The sequence below is a fragment of the Ammospiza caudacuta genome, chromosome 13 (genome assembly GCF_027887145.1).
Source record: "Ammospiza caudacuta isolate bAmmCau1 chromosome 13, bAmmCau1.pri, whole genome shotgun sequence".
In the NCBI taxonomy this organism is placed as follows: domain Eukaryota; kingdom Metazoa; phylum Chordata; class Aves; order Passeriformes; family Passerellidae; genus Ammospiza; species Ammospiza caudacuta.
This window is the reverse complement of record NC_080605.1, coordinates 11742958-11768948: the sequence shown is the minus strand read 5'-3', so window position 1 is coordinate 11768948 and position 25991 is coordinate 11742958. Positions and strand designations below refer to the sequence as shown.

General features: G+C 39.5%; 1 protein-coding gene across 1 annotated transcript in view; it reads right to left on the bottom strand.

The window, feature by feature from the left end:
- Nucleotides 1–14501: 14501 nt before the first annotated feature.
- FTO (FTO alpha-ketoglutarate dependent dioxygenase) overlaps nt 14502–25991 on the bottom strand; it is a 222304-nt gene continuing 210814 nt past the window's right edge. Inside the window, exon 9 of the mRNA XM_058813498.1 lies at nt 14502–14765. Coding sequence (XP_058669481.1) covers nt 14612–14765 — 154 coding nt within the window. The 3' untranslated portion in view covers nt 14502–14611. The remainder of the gene's footprint in view (nt 14766–25991) is intronic.

Genomic DNA, 25991 nt, shown 5'->3' with positions numbered 1-25991 from the left:
TTGCATCCCAAATTTTCAATATTGATGTTTATATAAAACACCTCACTCCTTGATGATAGTGCTTCTTATACAGCTCTATAACATACACCCCAGTAAATAAACAGCATTTGAAATATATATGAAGTATTTTATCTCATTCCTCATGAAAACCCAGTAGTAGATAACTGTTCATTACGGCTGCTTCTGATTTGGGACAATTATCAGTTATTCTGATTTGGGGCAGTTATTATCAGTTATTCTGATTTGGGGCAGTTATTTGCATGCATGTAGCTCTTCATTGGTGTTTGAGGGGTTTTTTTCTCTCTGACTTTTGCATTCTCTCTGAACTGCTGGCAAGGCCACTTGCTTGAGGAGGGTGGAACTGAAGTGCAGCCCTTCCTTTCAGAGTACATTATTCAATGATGGGCAGGCAAAATTACTTCACTGGGTGTTTGTCTGCCCTCCTAATGGACATGAGGTCTAAACCCCTTTCCCTGCATGACTTCCCTGTGCTTAAGTACCTGAGTTCCCTGGCTAGAGTTTGTCTGCTTTTTAGCACTGGGCATGGCACAAAGATTTATGTTGCTCTGTGTGACCATACCAGCCATCCATCACTATTAATTACAAAAAAATCTTTCTCCTTGTTTTTAAAAGCCCTTTGAATTAGCTTCCATTATGAAGCTGTATCACAGACGGTCAAATGTTGGTGAACAAGGAGAAAGCAAACATTCTTGAAAACACCTTTGTGATCTATCTAGGCTGCTATGTCAGGGAGAAAGTCAGGGGATTTAGGTGACTAAAGATGACTTTCCTCAGCCAAATTTAGCTGAAAGTTACACAAGCAAGTTACCTCATCTCTCTCCAGAGTCAATGAGAAGAGATGGACTTCTTCAGTGACAGTTCATGCTAACATGAAATAAATACCAAAGGCAGGTGGAGTGATTAACCCTCTGGAAATGCTTCTTGCTACTCATTCATTATGGAAACCATCTCAGAATATGGAGCTAATCATCAAAAAATCTTTGCTTAGATAAGATGAATGCTCATTTTCCCAGTGGTTCTAAAATTACAACCTTGTGTGTAAAAAAGGGGGGGAAAAAAAGATAAAAATATCTGAGGAGAATTTATAAATTTCTGAACACAGTTATGCCACTTTAAAAACAAAAGTATTATTTTCTTCTACTGAAGATGGGGAAATCATACTAAGAGTGAACATGACAGATAGTTTTGTCTACCAGAAACAAAACTGCACAGGCTACCACTCTGCCTCATCTAGAGAATTTCCTTTAAAGTAGTTGTTTTCACCAAGGTAAAAAGAAATTACTTAATTTCTTTTCATAATAAGAAACAGCAAAAAAAGTATATTTAAACTGTGCCAAGTCCTTCCTAATGAGGGGTCTGTTTGTACATATTCTGCATCTTTCTAACTACCAAACCCATCCTATCCCTGTGCATCCACTGGGACCAAATTCATCCCAGATGCCAACAGCAGCCCTTGCATGGCTCTTGCTAGCTGTCTGACTGGGAAGGAGTTAAAATCTTAATTTTTCTATTGCATTTCACTTTAAAGATAACCCTCTTTTATTACAGCCTGCCTCAAACCCTTGCCTTGCAACTGACACTGCTCAGCAGAGCGTTTGCTTTTCTCTTTACATCACACTTTAGCCAATGCTGTGTTTTATAAGATAAAATGATAAATGGCCTGACTTAAATGACCGCAGGGTATCTACTTTCCTGCTACTCCATTCAAAAGGTTTCTGCGAACATTTTACACACCTTATTGTGTGACTGTGGCTGTCTAATAGCAAAGGAAACAATAGCCTCTGATGTCCACAGAGGCAGGGCATACCACACAGGTGCCATGTTTTACAACACCACTATATCTTGTCATTCAGAAGTGCTCCCTGAACAAATTGCCTGTCATATTTAAAGATAAAATCTGACAGTGCCAGAGCTGACAAGTAGTCCTCAACCCTGACATACAACATGGAGCTGAATTTCGCTAGATTCACTGTAGATGGATTTGTCTTTAGAGATTCACAGCAAAGCTAACTGCTGGCAGAGCAGCAAAAATTATTTCAAAACATTGCTAAGTGTCAGGCTTTATTAAATGGTTGCTTTAAAAAATGGGGCAAAAGCTTCTGTGTTAGATTTAGAAAAGAACTATGCAGAAATGTTTTTACATATTTTACTTCTCCATAAAATAATGATTTACAGTGTTTCTAAATAATAGAAAATCCTGCAGTACATTTCAGGATCGCTCCTTAGCACTGGGATTTTCATTTACACTACAGGAACTTGTGTTCCTTCATCTTTTGCCCCGTGAGGCTCTGGAAGGTACGCACAGTAAATGGGAATTAGGAAGGAGTGGCACAGTGTTGAGCAGTGCCCATCCCCTGCTCAGGTGGTGGCTGGGGGCAGTCAGAGGCTGCCCTGGGAAGCAAACACTGATGTTCACCCGTGGCAACACCCAGGGAACAGAGGATGGAGGCTACAGAGCTAAAACACAAGTGGCACTGGCAGATGGGCAGAGGCAGGGCAGGTACTCCACAGGAATGTTGAAATCCCAGCCTGCAACTACGTTCAGATCAGCCCCTTTTTGTTCTCTTTTGGGGTTCTGAGGGGTAAAGAGCCACATACACATTCATTTGCTTATGCAGCTCTTTGTAACCATTTTATACCTGTACATTTAACTCCCTCCCTGGCCAAAGAATGCAAACTTTTGAATGTGTAGCTGGAGAGAGTTTTCTGTTCCTGTTTATTAACCACTAACAAGGAGCTACATGTTTGTTCTCAAAGGGGAGAAAAAGGCATAAAACATTATCTGCAGTTCAATGCGCCACGTTGTGTCAAACCATCTCACAATGACAGCCTCGATGTCGAGATGTCCTTTCACCCCTGCTGCCAGCTGAGTGCTGAACTGATGTAAAGGGATGTGCCAGCAACAGGGCCTGCCTGCCCCTCCCCAGGCACCCCTGCACTGCCCCACCACCCTGCTGCTGCCAGAACCACGAGCTGGAGCCAAAACCCCAGAAAATACCAGAGGGGAAACAGGCAGGTGTCCCACAGAGAGCAGGTGAGGGCAGGCAGGACACCAGGGGAGCTGAGTGCCATCAGCAATCACAGGAGAGCTGCCACAGAGGCAAAAATCTCAAAATCACAGAATGGAAGAGACCTCAGAGATGTTCCAACCCCCTGCACTGGGCAGGGACACCTCCCCTAGATCCCACCCAAACTGGCCTCCAACACTTCCAGTGCTGGGACATTCCCAGCTTCCCATGGGAACCTATTCCAGCCTCATCACTACCACTGAGTTATATTCCTTCAAGGAAAGGGACCCTCATCACTGGTCAAGGCCAGCAGTGAGTGCAAATACCTATAAAAAGCTGGGAAAGAGACCAGGAGAGTAAGAGGGAGAATTGTGCCCTCTCCCAGAGCAGGTAACCGCAGGAAGGTGAGAGCAGGGGCTGCAGCCACTTCTGAAGGGGTTCAGGTGCTGCCATGCAACCTGAACTTCTGACAAGCCAGTGCTGATGTAGGAGTCTGGGCCAGGAGGATTATGCAAGTGTCCAAAATGGATGATTGACATCAGTTAAGTCAGGATCAATGACTGCAGAGCCTACTGCTACATCTTGCATCTACAACCGACATGTGCAGAAGGCTGTGGAATTACAAAATAGAAAATTAAGTGGTTAGAGACAGGCAAAACCTCAGCTACAGCCCCCACCTCCAATTTATATTTCAGCCACAGACCGGCCATGAAAATCAGGATCTGAGTTTAAGAATAATGGTCAAAAATGCTTTCTGTGAATCAGTAATCTGGGAATCAGAGGGGCGAACAAACTCACCCAGCTTTTGTTCAGATACACACGAGCTCAGTGGTGGCTCTAATGCCCTCTGACTGCTGGGATCTCCTGTCCCTGCCCAGCCACGGTGTCCTCCCTGTGCTGGTGACCCTGGGGCAGGTTTGCTGCCAGTGTGCACAGTCCTGGACAGTGTGGGGAAATAACATGTGTGAGCATGACAGGGAGAAAGTTCAGGAGCAGACACAGCTCAGTGTCCCCAATGAAATCACCCCTGCCCAGCCCTACCCCAGCCCCTCAGCTGAGACCTGTGCCATGGGACACAGCAAAGAACCAGCCAGGTATGGAAGAATTCTGAATTCTAATTCCAGCTCTAACTTGATTTTGGCAGCCTCTTCTGAGTGCCTCTTTTATTATACATCTCACCTGGGTCCCTGGACTGCTACCCCAGGAGTGGCTCTTGTGTTTTTCATCTGTTGCATAAAAATATCTGCTGCTGTCACCAGGCCAAGAAGAAAATAACCCAGACTTTACTAGGGTGACCCACACAGGGATGCTTCTCACTGTCTGCAAAGAACAGCCCCTCAGATGAATTTGATTTTCTCCCTCACAGAACTTTTCTATAGCATGGACATATCCACCAGTCATTACACTACAAAAATCTCCCCAGTACTCCATCATCCTGTTTCCTACAAGGCATGACTTTGCCTTAGAAACAGTGTTAGCAAAAGATGTAATTGTCATTCTCCTGGGCTGCATCAAATCTTATTTAAGGATGGATCTCCTCTCAATTTCTCTTAGAGGCACTTTACCCTAGAGAGAACCAATCCATTATTGGAAGGAGATGTTCTGACCCCATTAGCTGGGCAGATGTGTGTTTGAACTGCAGACCTCTGAGCATCCTCAATCCTGAGCCAGCTCAGGCAGTGCTGTGTGAGGGGAGGCATCCTCAGAGATCCCTTTGCATCCTGCTCTGCACCAGACAAGGGCTGAATGCACACTGCAATGGGCACCTGGGAGATCACTGTGCACAGCAGCTCATTGAAATGGGGGGATTTAAGGGTATGCAGATAAATATAAAATGCTGGGAAGTGTGACTTTGGATCTCTGCTGTGTTTTTTAAAAAAGCATTGGAGAGAAATTCCTTATGATTTATAATCCTCATATTGGCATGTACAAAAAAATCCGTGTGTTATATTGAATTTTTTTTGAAAACTGCTCTGTTCCAAGCTTGCTTAGTGCATATTTGACTCTGCCCCCCTGAGAAAATCAGAAAATGCATAATACAAGCATTTGCAACCTTTAAAAGTGGAAATGTCATAACTTAGTCTTAGTCAGTTGTGGCCCTGACTCTAATGAAAGTGATGTTGTCCAATATGCTTTGCTCTTCATTGATTTTTCTTCTATCAGCTGGGAGTTCTGGTAAAAGAACAACAGATCTAATAATATCAGCAAAGCAAAGCAAGTAAGGAACAGTGAGCTCTTCAGTATATACAGGTCAAGCCACGATCAATTTCCAGATTTGAAATTTTATTTTTGAAATATATGTTTAATACAAGATCTTGTTCTAAGTCTATCAAAGCCTGTATAGTTTCGAGTTCCTGAATGACTGCTTTATCAAGTAGCCCAGACTTAGGCCCCAGAGGTTAAGCAATGGAGGAGAAATAAAAATAACCTATAAGTTTCTGCAGCTAGTTGAACCCAGCAACAGCTCCTTAAACCACTTTTACATTCCTAGAGTTTGACATACCATAAAGCCATGAGATACATTGAAAAGCTATAAATTTGCTAAGTAGGATTTCTCTTCCTCTTGTTCTTAGAGGACATTAAATTTATTAGATGTTAGAAAAATACTTGTAAACAGAAAACATGAAAGCATATGAAAAGCACCCTTTATCTTCACCCTAATAATTAACATGCAACTAGGAATAGGGTAACAGAAATCCAATTAATGAAGTGCTGTTAGTTCCAAAATCTTAGTGATAATTATGCAGCAAGTTTCATACAGACCATGAAATGTCTGAAATGAAATGAAGCATAATTGTGCAAAGAAGGCATCATATAGATTAGATGAAAACTGGCACACATGTCTTTAGCAGATAAGCTGATTCAGTTACAAACTCTAAAATCATACTCTGGGCCCACTGAAAAAGCAAGAATCCAGAGTGATAGAAGCTTTCTTTACTTCTTTTTACCTATTTACAAACTCAATGTGATTCTTCTGGTTTGAGATGATGGTTCTTTTATATAAATGATCTTGGAATAAAAACCTAACACTTTTAAAAATGTTTACCATAAACTCACTTTGAACAATGATCGTATGACCACAAAATACAGACATTGGCTGACGGATAAACTGCACATCTGCAACTTCAGCAATATAACTTGAGACCTTTGAGACCAGAAATGAACTCTCATCACCAAATGAAAAGAATACCTTTCAGATATAGCAGGGTGTGTAACCTTATGATATTTGCACCATTTTCAGGGTACTGACTGTAGGTAACAGGGCCTTTATGGTGAAAAGACAACAAGTCTGTCTCCTCAAGGAGAATTTAAGTTCTCATGACAGATTTCCTATAGAAAGAATGGAATTAGGGTAAAATTCAAAATTCAGCAAACACTGAATCCTGATTAGTCTCTGCCTCAATTAAGACCAGTTGCTCCTGAATGGAGATGCTGGGAGAGCACCTGAACCCCCACAGAAATGTTCTTGAGTCTCCTTGTGCTTGTGTCCCTCCAGCAAAGGCCCTGATTATTGCATCTTCTTTTTTCTGAAAGGTCACTACTGCCATGTGCTTTATCTATTGTTAGGAAAAGTTAAGGAAAAGTATGCTCTGAGAGTAAAAAAAAAAGGGGGGAAAAGGAACAGCTCAAGGCACTCTAGATCCCAGGGATACTCATCTTGGTTTTTCTAGACATGTATAAGATATGTCACAATGGATTGTAAGAAATGTTTCAGACTAACACTGGTTTTGCAAATGGGTCTCCATACAGATTTTACTTAAATCAATTAAACCTTTTCTAAAGCCAAGGAAAGAATGTTCTAGGCTAAGAAATCAAATTTCTCATCTCTTGGATGCCTTGCTGACTCTGAGCTGGAGTGTGTATTAATAATGCTCTCTGTCAACTGTTTTACTTGGAGACTCCATTCCATCCTGGCCAATTTTATTCAAGTTTCCATCACCTCTTGGCTGGAATCTACTAATGCAGAACAATTTGCACACACAGCCTTTGGCCTTAAGGGAACTCGAGGAATTACAGAACACTGCAGAGCACCTCAGCCACGTGGCCATGGGCACATCAAACCCCTCTGCTGATCAGTACAGTGGCTCCTGCCAGAGCATCACAGGGAATCTGCAGTGCCAGTCCTTGCCTTGCTCTCCCCTCTAACCTGGGATGGCAAGGACACAGCTTTCCTGGGAAAGAGACACCTAATGACTATTCCTCTGACATAACAGAACCCTACACAAAATCTGATGTGGGTGAATATAAACCTGTGAAAAGAAATTCTTTAGAAACAACAGACATCCCAAACCTCACTACCTCCCAGTCTGTGTACAAGACACAATTCTTTGACATTGCCTTGTTGTAATGACTACACATGTTCTAAATTGCAAGCTCTGCTGCAGCAAACAGGGAACAAACAGTTTATACACTCAAACAGGCTGATGGGTGGTGGTGGGCACTGAGCTCCTACCACTCACACAATGTAACGTTTTGTGTCAGACATGGGAAGCATAAGGCTGCTCTGCCAGAAAAACGTGTTCTAAACCTAGCAGAGCCATATTTTTTTTGCCGAAGGAAACACTATTACAGCGAGTAGAAATCAGTCAGACTCATTTATGATATGAGTCTTACCAAAGGCACAGAAATTATTCTGCCTTCTTTACTAGAAGATTTGCAATATGACCAGTATTTAATTATATGAAGAAAAAACAAACCCTCTACCATCAATTTTATCTATTTACCATTATTAACTTGCCAGCATAGGCAGATGAGGATAACCATGCACTTGGACTTGACACACAGCAAGGCTGTGAGCAACGTACCAGTGAGGAGTAGACTCAGCATCTTTGAGTGTGCTGCTTTGATGAAGTTTTTCTCTCATTATTTGCTATATAGAGAGCTTACAGAAACCAATTTTGTCACCTATGCACCTTAAATTCCACGAACTGCAACTATGAGGTATTGAAAACAAGAACTAACACCTTCTGAAAGGCAAATGACAAACGGATTCTTTAAGCAGTTTGTTTGATAAATGTCAGTAAATTAGTAAATGCATAACACAAACTTACATATATTTTGCAGAGTTCTATAAATAGGTCTTAATAAAAAGTAGCAGTACCTAATGAAAAAATAATCAAAATAACCTAATGAATTGGTTTGAAAAGAAATGTACTTCAGGAAATATCTGATACACAATTCTAAAGTTTTTTCACTTAAAGGTCACATCAGCCTAGCAAAGAACAAAACTAGTTAATAACATTACTGTTAATAATGAGACAAAAGGGAAAGAAGAGGCATCAGTCAATAGAAGAACAGCAATAAAAGAATAGCGGAATTCTTTGATGTTGGATAGTAATTTATTAGGATGTTCATCAAAATAGCTGGTAACACAGTGCTCTCAGTAAAGTACTACCAGACTACCAAATAAGTACCAGACCAAAGTGCTAACAGGTGCATAACCAGCATTCCAGTTTGCTTCAGCAACTCACCTTCACCTTGGTAAAAACAGTACAAATACCAACAGGGTGTTTTCTTAAGAGTTTCCTAATACAGCAGCTGTAGCACCTTGTGGGGCATGCAGTGGAAATACTTAAAACAGATCTAGAAGAGTGGGGATAGTATTATATTCCATCACATTATACACTGCATATTCTCCATGGAATCATTTAATTCCAATAAAATCTGTTTTTCCCATTGAGAGCTCAGGGACTTGGAATGTAACTAAAAGATTCACTGGAAAGTTTTAATCAAACCTTTCAGGAGGTCTGAAAGGTCTGTATTATATGAGATGCATTATTATATGTTATGCAATTAAATATTGTGCTAAATATGACATGAATAGGACAGATTCCAGCTCAACTTTCAGATATAATTTGGAGGACAACAAGTTCTATGAGAGCATCTTTGCTCTGTAAGCTGAGCTGATTTCTGGCAGTGATAGAGATATGGCAGTGACAGAGGGTTACATAACACTCATTCCAGTGCTGGCACTCAGATCCCAGCTGCACTTTGGACCTCTGCCTCAGTTTCTCTGTGTAAAGCATCCTGATATTTTAACATAAAGAGCCACTTTTACAATACAGTACAATTAGAGAAATCAGTGAAGTTTTTGAGGAAAAGGACACTGGAAAATGTCTTTGTCTTTCATATGTTACACCTTGAGGGTTACAATGAACTAGGAAAAGCTAAAAACTTGTGACAATGAAGAGGTATTTCACTGCATTTGTTTTTTCTTTTTTCTTTTTTTTTTTGATGTAGACATTCATCTTCCCTAAGAAACAAAGCTTCTCAAGACACACTGGAGAGCAAAATGCTCACGTCATACATGCTTAGTTTCAAAGTTATGTTGCTATTCCAAGAGAGAAATCAATGTATACTATATTAAAAGCAATCATCACAGTCCTTCAAATGATTGGAGAGCTTAACTTTGAATGCAATTCAACCTAATAGAAGCTTTAATGGCTTTTGACAGATTGTTCCACTGATCAAGGGACATGTATGAAAATAACTGCCTACCAAGCCCTGATTTGATTTTAAGAAAAGAAAACTGAAGGTTAATGGTAAACAGAAGTTGATTGTTCACATTTTCACTGAAATAGCTCTATCTGACCTGTTCTTAGAAGCAGAGGAATAAAGGATAATGGGAATCTTATACACCTGACTTTTTACTTTAGCCTGTAATCAAGGGGACTAATCAGACCAAGATGTGTTGGAATGAAAGCAAGTATTTGACGATAGGGAGGGGGAGGAGAACAACTTTTGTGACCAAATTCTTGATCATTGTGGACAAGCCCCGTAAAACCAGTGGAGATTTAGAGGACGTAAACCAAAGCATAATACATCCTTTTGGATTATGAATGTTATCTCCTAAGCAACAAGAAGAGAAACAGGAGTTCCCATGATATGCGAAGTGCTCATGCATAAATATCAGCATTTTAATGTGCTAATTTTACTGGTTATTTCTTGGCTTTTATTTTACATGTTATTCAGCCAGTTCTGTAGCCTTTCTATGTACAGTGGTTTTGTAATTGTATAAATTATCTTCTCTTGTTCAATGAATGCCCTCAGGCTAAGCTGAAGAGGACGAATGTAAATGAAGGTGCAAGCCCAGCCACACTGAGGTGAAGAGTCAGTTTGGGCAGGACAGAGAGCAGAGGCTCTGTTCAGGATTGCCTCTGCCTGCATAGCTGGGGTGAGCCAGGACAGGGCAGGATGGGAGTCCTACAGAACAATGAGTGCTGGTGGTTTGGCCAGTCCTTCATCACTCCCTAGCAGCTCCCACCCTCTAAAGGCAGAATATTGCAGCCCTGAACTTTTCACTCTATGGGGAGTGCAGTGGGTGTCTGGTTTTGATGAGGAACCTCAGGCAAACAGGTTCTTCTTGTCTGGCCCTTCCCTGTGTCAGATCACTGTCCTGGTGGGACAGGACAGAAGATGAGCTGCAGCAACCTGAATCTCAAATGAGAAGCAGAGTGTCTGGAGGTACTCACTCTGTGGAGCTGTAGCAGGACAGAGGTGGAGGCTGAAGCTGGGGATGAGAGTTTCTCATCCCTTCTGCTACAGTGGAACAACCATTCTTCCAGCTCTGTAACCTTTGTGTGAGCTGAGAGTGGTCAGATCCCAGCACAAAGCTGAGGACTGGCTGTCAGGGGCAGGGAGGGGTTCAGGGAGCCAACGTTAACTTTGCACCAGGTGGTAACAATTAAGAGAGAGATCCTGACCTGCACTGTACAAGTTTGAGCTCAATGACTCCCATATGAGTCCAGTTAATGAAGTTGTGGCCTTGAAAAATCACATCCCTTGGGTCTCCTGTGCATCCCACCTCATCTCCCTTGCCCTGCTCTCAGCCCAGCTTAGACACAAGCCTAAGCCTGGCCTGGTTCAGTATCCAACAGCCCAAACTCCACTGCATGGCACAGGACTAATGGAACAGCACTGCTGTAACTGAGAAAGGAGCAATGCCAGCTCTGAACACACTACAATATTTTAATAATATTTTTATTTCTATGCTATGACTTGAATGGAATCCCTGAATCTGCCCCTCTGCATTAAGTAGTCCAGCATAATTTTATATTGCATCTTGTACCACTACCAGTGAACCTAAAACCATATTCAGATGATAATAAGACAACTGGTTTGGATATTTGTTATGGTGCATGTTACCCATCCTGCACAGTTTTCAGTCAATGATTACTCATGGCATTCTTATTTACCCTTTAAATAATCAGAACCTGCTGTAAAGCTTAGAACATAAGTATTATGCCTTTAAAATCTACTGTATTGAGATTAATTTTATTTATTTACATAACCTTTTCAACAGAAGAAAAGACCTATGGGATAAAATATTTTCATATACACGGATGTGAACAAAGCATTATAAAAACATCTCTAATTACATTGCATAACACAGCAGTTTTCTATCAAATACTTAAAAACAGTCTGTATCTTTCATCCCCCAAATTACAGAAACAATAAAAGTTTTTCATTTTCTGCCAACATTTTCTTTCTATCAGTGTAAAACCAACTCTGTATCAGATTTACAAAAGAAAGCCCTTGCCTTGAGCATTTCATTTGTACTGTTTCCATGTTTAGTCAGTAGCTTTTGTAAAATTGATGAATATTGTCTAAAGGCAAGTGCAGACAGGCAAACAGATCTGTATCTTCTGCAATCCATTTAGCCTGACACACACGTGCAAGTGAACTATTTTACCTCAATTCAGCCCTGGCTGATGAAAAGTAAATGTAAGCAAAATCGTGAACTTCACCATTTTAAAAGAGCCACTGAATTTAATGTCAGAAGTTAATTTATGCTCTCACCTCTTCCTTGAAAAAACTTGACCTTGGTCCTCATGCTTCTAAAGCATCCAGGCTTGGAAAAAATTGCTGTAAATAGAACATTAATTAGAGGCTGTGTCTTCCAGCCCTTTCAAAAAGGAAATGGGTTATCTAATGCTGGAATATAAATGGATTGCTAAAGAATCATTGAAACAAGCTAAATTATAACTACTTGAATAAAATAAAGAAATCTTCAAAGTATTTGTCAGCTTCTAACACATAATCTAAACACAGCAATAATTTATAGTTGATCTCTCAAGGTTTTTTTATATATATTTACCTTTAACTGTGTTCTCCTTTTGGGGTACCCTTTGGCATTACTCTGTGCTTCAAATAGTTCCACCACCTTACTCATGTTATTGCTATCAACTCCTGTGGGCTTTGGCGATATGAAATCTTCTCATACTTCTGCATTCCAACTGAAAACAATCAGGTTATACTGATTTAGATGATGCAAGACTGGAATGCAACACAGAGCCCTAAACCACTTGATTATTGGTATTTTGGCAGTCCTATTCCAAAGGTATTAATTTGTCCATATCATTGCTAACCATGGCTCAGATAAGTGGGATCTGACTGCACTGAGACCAATACCAGTTCAGCTAATCCACGACCTTAAACCTTCAAGCATAGGCAAGACCTGGGAACATGTATTCTAAAAATTCTGTTATTACTGCCAGCAGTCTCCTAATAGGTTTGGGATTGTTTTGATTTGGTTTTATTTTTACTGCTGCTGGAAATAATTATTTGCCAATCATTTTTTAATAGCTTTGCCTCCACTTCAGCTACAAACTCCATCATTGATGTGCCTTCTCTCCCCTTTGTGGTGGTCAGATTTCTTTCAATAGCGTGATCCCCATGGATTTTAGCAGTGCTTAATTAAACACAAAGTAATCATAACATAACAGCATAAATAAACAGCCCCCCTAAACATTGTGCTAACACTGTTACAACATTAGCCTGTCTGAATTCATATTGCTCATTTCCAAAGCAATATCTGTTTCTGAGAACTGCCTTTTCAAAAGCAGAATTCCCACATCTTCAGCTAGCTTTTCTCTGAGCAATCTCCAAAGCAAACAGTGTTTAGTGTGGCACTAATCCAAATATGCCACTGGTAAAGCCAGCTTTAACTAGCGCAGGGAAGAGAAAGCTGGCCCATAGCTGTATTAGCAAATGTTATGAAATCTATGGCACAAGAGACAACAGATAAATGAGTGGATCATGGTAATATTATCAAACCTAGTTTAAGTAATAACTTATTCTTCAGAGAGTCTTTACATTCCACAGGATAACGAAAAGTTTTCACAGAAACCCAGGACTATGATGGAAACACTTGATTCAGGTATTTATACTTTTGCTGGCACAGCTTTACATAAAGTCTTATGAGGCACAACCTCTACTTGATATAATTGTCCTGGCAAAAGCTGGTAGGTGTGGACACAGTTTTATACCACTAAAACTGAATTTTTACTGGCACAGCTTCCTTAGCTCCAGGGAGGTCTGGCATATGTTATACTGTCAAAAGCACAATTTTCAGGAGCACAAGCCTCATCCACACATACAGCACTTTGCCAGTACAGAAGCTGGTGTGTTCTGGGTGAGCTCAGCCTCAGCAGACTTTAAACACCACATTAACACAGGAGGCATATTCATTTCTTGGTGGCAATGTCAAACTCTGAACCTTACTGGCCTCTTTGGTAATACAGCCTGAGTGCTTTTTCACCCTAATGATTTTCTGCTTTTTCTGGCAGAGTTGGACACCAGCCCAACCAGTTCAGATAAAACAGCAATTTACCAAAACAAAATTTTCTATCTCATTCAGGAGCACCAGTTCAGATAAAATAGCAATTTACCAAGACAAAATTTTCTATCTCATTCAGGAGCACCCTGTATCATCCCGCACAGAATTGTTCTTTTTATAGCATGTTACTACAAACGTCACAAACAGTTTCCTTTTTCACAGTTTTTGGGTTTGTGCTCATAGAACTCACATGATGCTGAAATACCCAATATCACACAATCTAAATCCAGTTTCTCAGAGAACCAAACAACCTAAATGGAAGGTCTTACTTAGGTCCATCACTTCTTTAGGCAATGTACTGGGAAACCTGACCTCAGAGTAGGATTCACCACATGCAGAAACAAAGCAATGACTAGGAACTGAATTCTGAATTCCAGGGAGCCCAGGAGGTACAGATTCACATCAGAAATCTCTCCTAGTAGTACTCTGTTGCCATGAGGCAAAACAGTAAGGAAGTCTTGGGATCTGTGTTAGAATGCTCCTACAGAATCCCTCATCTGAAAAAAATGAAAAATGCTCTGTGCAGGCTGTGGATCTCCCTCACAGGGAACATTCCAGAACTGTCTGGACACAGCCCTGTGCCTGTGCTCTGGGGAATTCTGCCTGAGCAGGGAGGTTGGACCCGGGAACCCACTGTGCTCCCTTCCAACCTGCAACATTCTGTGAGTCTGTGATACACAGATGCCCCTGGGCCGCAGGGTCAATGGGAATTAGAGTGGAGGAAGAGGGAACTAAGGCTGGTGTTCTGGACTTCAGGTCTTAAAAAACACACACTTCTCTAATTTGGGGGCTGGTCCTTTTTATTATGAGACAGTAACTAAGCTACTGTGTAAAGACTGGTAAAATCCGCATTGACACATAAAATAACATACAATCAAGAAATCATAAAGCTTAAAAGATTCATGATAACAAAGCTTCTCCCCAGATGACCAGCATCAATAATTCCAGGCTGGAAGGTCGCTTGTTATTCTATCCATTGAACAAGATTTTGTAGATAAGCAATTACTTCTTCTAGATCATATGGCAGAGGCATATTACATTCATCATCATCTGTCCAGAAGGGATGGCATTCTGGTCTCTGGTCCTCTGGCAAGCTCTCTGCTGCATCTGACTGGCATCTGAAAAGAAAGGTAAGCAGATAAACCACTTAAGCTAAACTGCATCAAGAAACTGAATACTCAGCAAGGATACATTTGAGCATTAATTTAGAGAGAAAGATGATAAAAAAAAGAAATACGACATCTTCTGACACCAAATGGATTGCACATTTCCAGTGAAGTTGATTTCTGTTGTAGGCTTTGTATTTTCTAAAGGGATTTCTCAAAAAGCCAATCACAGAGAAAACTCAGTTAGTGTTCCTTTATGTGGTGAATTATTTTTTCATTATCTCAGCTGTTATTTAAAGTATGTGATTAAATCATTATCAGATTTAAATGTTTGCTGGTTTCCAATGTATTACTAGATTATTGAGAAAGATTAAACTGAATTTACTGCATTAAGGTCAGGGGGGATAGATTAAACAACATTAAAGAAGCCAGACTAGCTTTGTAGATTCTGGAGATTTACAAGTGTATCAACCTGCTTAGCACTGAAAAAGGCAATATAAAAAGAGAAAATTCTATAAAGAAAAATGGAAATGGAGGTTAATAACAACTTCCAATGATGAATGGGTGGGCAAAACTTCAATAAAATTAAATTAAGAGGCCAGTGTATGTTAGTCCCCAGAGAAAATGTTTAAATTACAATGTTTTTTATTAAATGGATTATTCATCAATACTAGTGAAGTCTAATTATAATATTAAACTGAACTGCAGCCTGCAGAGGAAAGTTTTTATAAGTGGCAACCATCACATCTCTAAAGATTAGACTAATACATGCCACATCAAAAACATTGTCACAGCTCAAGGAGGACTTCTCCCCCCCTTTATTCCCTTCCCCTCAAATAATTTGCACATTACTGATTAATTAGTTAATATTTACAATGGGGAAAAAAAGAAAAATGCTGAGAATTACCCTAATTTTGGTACATACTGCAGGTCTATCTAGGTCTTCAAAGAGATAACAACCAAATTGCAGAAATGCACTTTTATCTCTTATATGACATTTTTTAAAATTTGTCTTCTATAAAGCATATAATTTTTGTAAGAACTTTAAAGCTGTTTTAAACATATATCCACCTTTCACCTCAGTAGAATGAACTCTAAAACCATACTGACACTCTCAACTTCCTTGTCCACACCATTGACCTTCTGGAAGAGACTGTTGCCAAACGAAAGATGTCTTCTTCTCCTGGGGATTATTAATAGCAGTGTAATCCCCATGAGAAAACATCCTTCAGCTTTACACCCATGTTGGTGGGTGGTTAATTGCTGCACCAGCATCCTGGGCACTCAATCCATCGTACATTACACTGCAAGGACAGTATTAACACAGAGCATTCCAATATATCTTCAGCTCTCCACATCAGCCCCTGATAATAGCATCTGTTAACATGCACTAAGTACTATTATGTAGCACATCACTTCATAAATAATAAGATTAGCCGACCTCAGGGCCCTGGGAAGAGTAATGTGTTTAAATGTTCTCATTATTTATTTAAAACAAGAATTAAAGGAACAGAAGCTACTTGTGACAATCCTCTTAGCATAAATATTAAACTGTTTGCATTGATAAGCTGCACTGTATAGAATAACAGAGGATTTGTTTTGCTGGCTGCTTTATAATAGTTGTTATAGCAAATGCAGTTTAGTGTGTGAGTTCTGAGAGGTACTTAACTGATTGTGTCATCATGTTCTGAAGACATTTTCCAAATTATATAAAGGAACAGGAGAAAATTAATATGCAGGGGAAGCTGAAACTAATTACAGCATAACTCTTATAAGGCTTTTAAAAGCTTGCTTTATTTTCTGTCTTGGCACAAAATAATACACTCAGTTTGGTGGGTAGTATAAGACACTCCAGTTTAAGCATTTCCATCTTAAAGTGGATAAATTAACCATGTAATGATTATTGCAGATGACAAATCACAAAGCTCAGCCAGTAAACACTGCAGGCATGTTATGTGATCTGCAAAACTCAGCTAATAACAATAATAGTAAATATTTTCTCTCTCCCACATCTAATAAAAGTTTTCACTCAGAGAAAAGATATATAAACCTTTAGCTTCCTCAGCATTTCAGAGTCCTCTTTTTACCTTTCGTGTCCTTTTTTCCTTGCTCTCTCACACAAACAGCTTCTCCCTCCCATGTGGGTGTTTGTGTTGCTGTGAATGTGGTGGCAGTCATGGTGATGCTGTGCTGGACAGCCCAAGAGCCCCTGCTGGCTGCTTTCCCTTTTCTATATTTGTACCAGCAGAGCCTTTGCTGAGAGGTCTCCCCACAACCCAGCACGGGCCTGAGCTTCCAGGAGATCAGGCAATGGGGAAGGTTTAGCCATAGCACATTCCACGGCAGGGAGTAGGGGAATGGGAGTGTGTCAGGTCCTCACACTTGCTGTGCCAGTCTGGTGACAGAAATGCATCAATGTGCTGTAAAAACACAAAAAAAGGAAAGCAGAGCCTCAGCACTCCAAGTTCAGTGATGCCATGGTGCTTTCCTCCTTCTGTGGGACTTCTACAGCTTTGCTCCACACTAGCAAGAACAGCAGGGAATGACACATTCTTATCATTTGTCAATCATCTATTTTGACCAAAATCACAACCCCTGTTCCAGATCTGCTGTCATCAAAGACAGCTTAAGTTTTTCATATTCAAAGCTATGGGGCTGGTGGTTCTAGGCAGTCACCACTGCAGCTGGCAGTTAATAAGCAATTCACCTGAACAGCTCCCACAGTCTGGAACATGGTCAAAAGTGTGCTTTCTTACTCAGAAATATACTTATCAGACCTTTCTAGATAAGTATATTTCTGATTAATAAAAAAATTCTACAGGAGAAATTGTTCCTACCATGGTCTTTAATTTGTAGCAGTGGAACAGAGCTGAAGATCTTGCCAAAAGAAGAGCAACATTTTAAACTGAAGCAGAACAATCAAAGGCATCTAAATGACTGCACAGAATGCTTTAAAATTCTTTGTATCTGACAGTTAAAATGAGTTAGCAACCATAACTCCTGATTAAAAAAACAAAAAAAGGTTGCAAACCTTGAGCTGTGGTGGTAGTAGGAAAGTATGAAGAGTTACAATCTTCTAAGTTAATGAAAATATTCCATATCAATTTAAAACTGTTATTTGAGTTACTAGAGTCAAAACTCCAAAAGAAAATAGAACTAACCTCTGCATATTATTTGTAAGAATTATGTAAAGAGTGGAAATCACACAAACTTTGAAATACAGAATAGATTCCTTCAATACTTTATCTGCAGCAGGAGAACAGGAAAACTGCTGTGATATATTTCAGAGCAATTTAGCTGCAACACTTTGACAGTAAGTGTTCAATAACATATTATAGAAAGAATTGTTTGTTTATAGAATGCACAAAACTCCATGGTCCCTACTTTCTTACTGAAACAATCAAGACTTGTGACAGCTTCAATTTCAAACGCCCATTTTTAGTTACTGTTGAAGAGCATGTTCTCACTAGTTCTGCCCTCTGAAGTTATCAGATTTTTCATAACCTTCTTGTCTGTTTTTTACAAACGGACTTTGTTCATTAATATTTAATAATATTTATTAATATGTTCAACTAAGTGATGACAAGCATTTGTATGACTGTTTGACTATTTGCATAACAGCAGATGATGCTTTCCCTGGAAGGTGGCTGGTGTCTCCCTGGGCAAGGGTGCATCCACTGAGACAGACACTTGCCTGGTCATGGTTCCCTGGGCTGCACTGATTTTTGATGATCAGGGTGCCATCTACATTAGAGGACACTGACCACAACGCTAAAATTAACCATGCTAGCTAAAGTGTGTGTTAATTATGAGTATTCAAGCAGTCAATAAAAGGTTAATGCAAAAGTCAAGGGATAAATTTATTTCAGTATTGCATCACTCTACTGACTAAATGACTAACATTATGCTTTGTTTTTAATCGATATATTTTACAGTAATGCGTGAGTCATTGATTTGAAAAAATGTCTTTTTTCTAACAGTTAAGTCTTGCAACTACTAAGCATCAAGTGTCAATATACTTAAACCACCCTTTCTCCAGAGCAGATACCTTTTTGTTCCATTGTCAGGAACAGGAATGCAAAGAAGACAAGAGGCAGCCTCGGGTTCTGTGTGATTAATGCAAGTGATTAATGCAAATAAGAATTATTACCTAGGAACCCAAATAAGGTAACTGTGAATTAGAGTCCCTGGATTCCCTTGCACTGTTTGTCTACTGCACAGGAGCGCAGTCAAATCAGATCAATAGGGGTCAATCAGTGGCTCAGACTGCACAGGCATGCTAGGAGTGAGGAGAGGATACAAACAGCCCTGTTTCTGAGATGGTGCTAATTCAGTTACCTGTGCCCAGCAGTTCAAAAACCAATGGAGATGACATGGAAATTCATAGGGTAAGATGAGGAAAATGGGTCTGGCTGATTTCCCCATGTACTGACATGGTCAGAAAGGGAGGATGGGACATTTGCCCTGCAGGTACAAAAGCACACACTCACCCACACCTGCTTACTCCAGCACTCCTGAAATTTTATGTTTTATATGGGGAGCTATTTTCTCCTTCTATTTATGCTGGAAAAAAGGTGTTACTGTACTATCATTCAAAACTTCATTCAAAATAATGGCCCAGGCAAAAAAAAAAACAAAAAAACATTTGGATCACTTTACTAAGACAAATGCACTCCTGAAACCCAGACTGACATCACTTTAAATGTCACAGCTCTGCTAACATGGGGGCCTCCTGTTCTGAGTAAGAGGAACAGCAGCAACTTCTTCAGACACCATCTTCCACTCTTAAAATGACTTTGCACATATGGGTCTGATCAAATATGGGTTATTAATGTTACACCACAAAGCTCTGCTGTGGAACACAAATCCTACTAGAACAGGTACCTGGGACACAGAGATTTGCTTTAGGTTTGGATTGTTTCATACTCATCCCTCAAACACGGAACTCCACATGGAAAATTATTGTGTAAACTACGTGTAGTTACTCTGACCTCAGTGTCAGGACAATCCCATGTCACTTCAAGACACTCTTAGCTGCCAGAGCACACACAAGACAGACAGCACTCCAGCCCAGATTGCCTGTACCCAATGGAAACCAGTCCAGTGCTCCCCCAGAGCTTCTTCTGGAGAACTAATACAAAACATGAAATCTACACTGGGAGCCGAAACTTGTTTATAGTCCAAAAAATACTGAAAGCTTGACTTCTGATTTAGCTTATTTTAGAAAAAATAGCATATACAGAATCAGTGTTTCAGCTGGTACTTCATCAGAGGTGTTTTGAAGGGTGTTTGGAAAATGGGTTGACTAATGCTCCATCATAACAAAGGGTTAGGGAAGAATACTTTCTGACCTCTTTGTTTAAACTCTGTAAAACATAAGGAAGCTAATAATTAAAAATCCTTCATTTGATATTAACCTTTTTAGCTTGCATCCTAAAGACTATTTTCTGAGAAAACAGAGGATGGAGAAAATATGAATACACTGAAATACCATTTTTATATAACTATATCATCAAAAAAATTTGAATTTTTCATGCCCAAACTGACATTTTGACAGTTTTTGAATCCAATCTAGAGAAGAGATTTTCTTAGTTTTTTTCATTAACCAATCAGAAAATTGCCAACTTTGACAGAAATAGTTTCTTTCAGTTGTTCCCTGCTTGCCCCTCCTGTGACTTTGCACAAGTAAAACCTTCCCAGGTTTACTCTACCTTTTAAGAATAATAAAAAACCAGATTAAATCAATATTTGACTTTGCAAACTAGATTTTAGAAGTGCTGGTCCCAAATAGGCAGTGAAATGAAGTGGCCAGATGGAAAGAGAGAAGTGCTTCATTCTTTTGGACATCTAATCCCCAGTGCATTCCCAAGAAGTCTGTCCCATTTACAATAAGTCATCACTGATGTTCTTTCATGTGGTGTAGTTACAGTGTGCCCAGCCATAAATAATGGCTGAGACCAGGACTGCTTTTAGAGAAGGGACAAAAAGAGTTTGTTTCCAGATAAGAAACTTGAAAAGAGAATGCCAGTTTTAGGAAAGGGATAGAGGCAACATCAGTTAAATATTTATCTAAGAAAAAAAAAAAAAAAAGTATCAGCTGCACAAAGATGCAAGAACAAATACATTTGCTGGCACATCAAAAAATCTCTGCCTGCTTCTTTCAAAGGCTGATAATGGCTCATGGCCCTGGTGCTTTTGGCCCTTGCCACAGAACCAAGGTTTCCAGTCACTGGAAGAGCTTTACTTTTTGAAGGTAAAGCTCTCTGACTCAAGAGCTTTACCTTCAAAATAAACCATTCCATTGGAAAGGAGGACACTGCTGGAACATCCTGAGGCATCACTGGTGACAAAGTGGGATAGCCTGAAAACAGCCACCCTTGTGTGCACTTTGACAAAGTGAATCTATAGCAGAATCCATCTTCAGCACTGCAGAGTGCATTTTGCTGTTCCACAGAAAAGTAGGGCAGAGATCAATGAACCTGACACTAAACAGGGTGAAACAGCAGTTCCTTCAGCTTGAAAATGTCAGAGTTTCTATTATTACTCAAATTGTAAACCAGGTGAATATGAGAGAAACCCTCCAGATGTTGAAATAAAAGCAACCAAAGCACTGGTGGAGTCCAACCAAAAGACTTTTCAAGTGGTGCACCAATGGGCTTCACATGCATTTGCAGAAAGAAATGAAACTCAAAATCATTTAAAAAACCCATTTTGCTTTGTCTTAACTGTAAAGAACTTAAAATACTTTCCCTCCACAATATTAATTAAAATCTGTCAAAATGTACATCAGTCTTTCTAAAATATTTAGGTCAGAAACTAAGGAAAAGGATTAAGGTTTGTTTCAGCTACAGAGTGGGGATTGTAAAGCCCTGAAATCTCCAAAACATTCCAGTTCTGGGTGGAAAGAATGAAAAAAAAGAGGAAACAAGAATTTCCTTTCTCCAAGACAGTAATCTCTGCTGTGGGGTAATTAATAAACAGAAATCTACCTGACTCGTGATGAGTTTATCATGAGTGACCTTCCTCACCATGCCCACCAGCTCTCCCCTATAAAGGGCAATACCTAGGAGATGGCCCTGCAGCACAGGATAGTCCTGGCACCTGTGCATGATGTGGATTTGACTTCCCCAGACACAGCTTTTCCCCTCCTTTGTGTCCAACAGACCCAGAAACTGTCCGTGAGAAAATCAGTGCACCTCCTATTCCCACAGGAGAATGTCTGTGTGGGGCAGCCTCAATTCCATGTTTGTTTGATTTTTTAATTAAGAAACATCACTGCTCGCTATAAAGTGTAGGGGGTAGGGAAATCCCCCAGAGAAACACTGAATAAATAACATGGCATTTGCTGAAAGATGAAGTTTAATCCAATTTAACTTATAGGTCTAAAAATTGTTCCCTTTCAGTCCTGTTTCTCAGATGCTTTTGTCTCCTGTTTTTAGAATAATATGTATACAAGGAATGTATCCTGACTGTATGAGAAGCACGTTTATGCATATTTATATGCACACCCCTTCACAACAATACTTGCAAAAAATCCCATTAGTCCAGAAGAGACAGCATTTAGGAGGAAATTTTCAGCACCACAGACATAGATTTAGTTACATACTTTTCATGATCAGCAATGGGAAGGGAGTTATTCCCACCGTGTTAAGAATATTTGGCTTTGACTTCAAACAACGTACAAATATATCAACCTCAATATAATTTATATTCTCTCAGAAGGAACCTAAAATTCTCTAAGCCTTTGCTGAGACATCTGATGTTCCAGTCCCCTCTGTTGCACTGTATGATAGGCTGTTTTATTTCACTTGCAATCCTTGCCTGCCTATGATTTTTTCAGACAAAGAAACAAAATGTCTGCTATATGCTGAGTATAAACACAGCTGACTTGTTTTCCCCAAAGTATCGATTTTATGCACTTTTAAAATAACTATTTTCATTCTGTTTGCATAATCAGCTGGGGCATTGTTCCTCTACATTTGCAGAAACACAGATGGAATTGCTGATTTGGAGCCTTTGGAGAGATTTTATAGTATTCTCCAGAATCTAAGCTTCTATTAAAATAAGGTTTCAAGCACTTCTGGTTGTGAAGATAGCCTGGACAATGTAATTTGATGCATGGTTATCTTGTTGAGTCCACAACCAGACAGACAGACGCAATAGCACCAAGGGAGCAGTGAATTTCCCCCACTTATTTTATTGGGTGTTTACTTGGGGCCAGATGCTCCCCTCTGTTGTGCAGAACAGCGTTAAATGACTGAAAAAAGAGAGGAAAAGGAAATGGAAATAAAAACCAGCAAAGAGGAGAAAAGGAAATCCCCACAGCCCACTTCCCAGGGGGCTGCAGATGCCCTCCCTTGCCAGTATTAGACTGCTGGAAGATCTGGGGCTGAGCCATGCACATGGCACATTTCTTTGAAAGACACTGTATTTTCCAAAAGAATGTCATCTGAGAAGTTAATGATGCTTCCAACATCATTTAATCTTTCACTTTATCTTTTGTATTCTTTCTATGTTAAAGTCATACAGGTAAGCAAAAATATAAACTTAGGAACTTTTAAAATTACATGGAAGGAGGATGGCCTTCCCATTTAATGCCACCTCATTTAAAACAAGCAATCCCATTTTCCAAAGAACTTCAGGATCTGGAGGCTTCTGCAAGAAAGCTAAAAGACTTTCCTTGTTGAGTGTATGATTTTCCATAAGGCACCTTTTCATGTTAATAAAAATCAACTGCTGTATGACAAATCCCTGTTATATAAGGAAAGTAAAATCAAAGGAAACATGACTGAATGCAACTAACAGCAACCACCTTGCTTGATCCTTAAATCAGTCTGGAGAGAAAGGGTCTGTATCTTAGCATCAAAGCCATGTAATCCTTCCTGCACGTCTCCTGCTGGCTCCAAATACATCCCACCCCCAAAATCCCCCAATTTCCATCAGGACCAAAGCAAGGGTGACCCACAAGGGGCAGCACTTGGGAGCTGAATGCAACTGCAGACCTTAGATGTTTGTAGTAACCACTGTGCAAGGACTCCGTGTGTGATTTTACACTGAACAGTCCTTTGTGCTGTATGGCTCATAAGGGAGGGTGACACCAAATGGAGATCCTGACCCAGAAACCACCTGGATCCTCTCAGACTCTTCCTAAGATGCACCATTTGCCTACTTTGCTCCATTTCAGAGAATTTGCACATTTCAGTAGCCAAAAGCAAGCTATGACAGATGGATAATAAGCACCAAACAACTCCAAGACTGAAATTAAAATCTTGTTTATCACTATAACGTGGGGCATAAAGCATAAATACATGTATGTACATAAAGGCATCTCTCTCTTTATACATATATATATATATATAGATACACACACACATATATATATACTCACACACATATAAGAGGAGCTTATACCACATCTTCTATCAAGAGCTATGGCCTTGAACTCCTAAGAGGCTTAGGAAACAAAGAAACAAACAAAACTAAAGGTTTATTGTGCTGCAGAAAGACATTGTCTTCCCTGTGTTGTGCACCTTGGCTGTAGCCTGCAACCAGAATGTTTATAACATATATTGGAACTCCTACTGTAAGAGCAATGCAATCCTGTGGGCTAAAACACAGTTTCTTTAAGGTCAACATGAGGTGAAATGGATGCAGGAGGGAACAAATAATAAGGAAATGAGAAAACAGATACAAGAAAGGCACAAAGGTCCAAGAAGAGTTAGGAGTTTAGGAATACAAAAAGAAAGCATCATGTAACTAATCACATTTCAACCACTGCAGAATTTCTCCATGGCTGCTGCTTTATTCAGTGATATTTTGTGGATAAATCACTATAAAAATATGCTACCAAAAAAGAAATTCCAGTGCTGGCAGACAAATAGACTTGATATCCCAGGAAATGCTGCAGTATGTCCACCCACAAATAAAAATAATATGGCAACAATATGCTCAACAAGCTGCTTCTCTACAAGTGGAGTAAATCTTTCTGACTACCAAGCAAGACATCAGAATTTTTTCTATTACCCTTTGGATTTCAAATAACTGCAAACATTATATAGAGATTTGAATTATCCTTTTCTACTTTCACTTGTAAATAATTATCATTGCCCAAATACGAAGTTAAGAAATATATTTCTTTACTTACTTTCAAATTCAGCATCACTGTACTTCAAAATTTTTGAATCAAGGTAATTCTGCAATATTTTTTAAGACCAACTAAAATTCCAGTATAGACTGGATGATGATTTAAGTACTAGAATATGCTTTAGTTTATGGAATATGATTGCATTCAATCAATTTAAACACAAGACAAAGTACATGCATCTGATGCTGGCCTGCATTCACAGCCATTATTTTCAGATGTACTTACAAAAAGCGAAAGATTCTGATCTATAACATCCTATCAGTGGCCTTGAATTCTCTCAGCACCATGAACACTTATTCACCCTAGTGAGCTCCAAAATGCTACTAGCAGGCAAAACCTAAAATGTCTATTGCAACAAATGCATACAGCTCTTCATCTTACTTCTGCAGTTGGAAGATCTCTCTGACTGCAATATCAATGACTTTAAACCACAGACTAAGACTTTAGACCTTCTGGTGGTGCCAACTCACTTGTTTTATATGCTATGATATATGGTCCTGGCTTTGAGCTCTCTCTATCACTACTGATGCTTTTGATGCTTTGTTCTCTTTTTTACTTTAGGATGGAAAATAACAAATAATGCTGAGTTCTCTTCTTACTCTTGAATTCTTCTGATGTCTACCTTCAGAACTCTTCTAACATCCAATTTATGTCATTCTTTTTCTTTCTTATGCTGTGAATTTGAAACGAAAGGAGGTAACATAATATCCTAAGATCTATGGGCGACTGAAATGGCCTTCAGAATAAACTTCAGAGTTATTCACAAAACTATCCTGCCTCCACAGAACGTAAAAATTGTTTCTCAACAGATAATGCAACTACTCCTGAAATTCTTCTTGAAGTTATTGCCACAGGGAACAGTCCAATCATAATAAAGTATATGCTGCTAATGCCTTATGAGTAGTTCAGATGGGTTATTTTGTAAGTATTTGAAAGGCACAATTCAAATTCATTTATGTGCTTTCCCTTGACTTATTCTTTACCACTAAATGGCAACAAAACCCAAAGTTTGCTAAGAAGAGAGGCCAGCATCTGCTGTGCTGATTGACCTGCAAGGCTACTCCTGTTATTTCATCATATAATTCCTCCTAAAA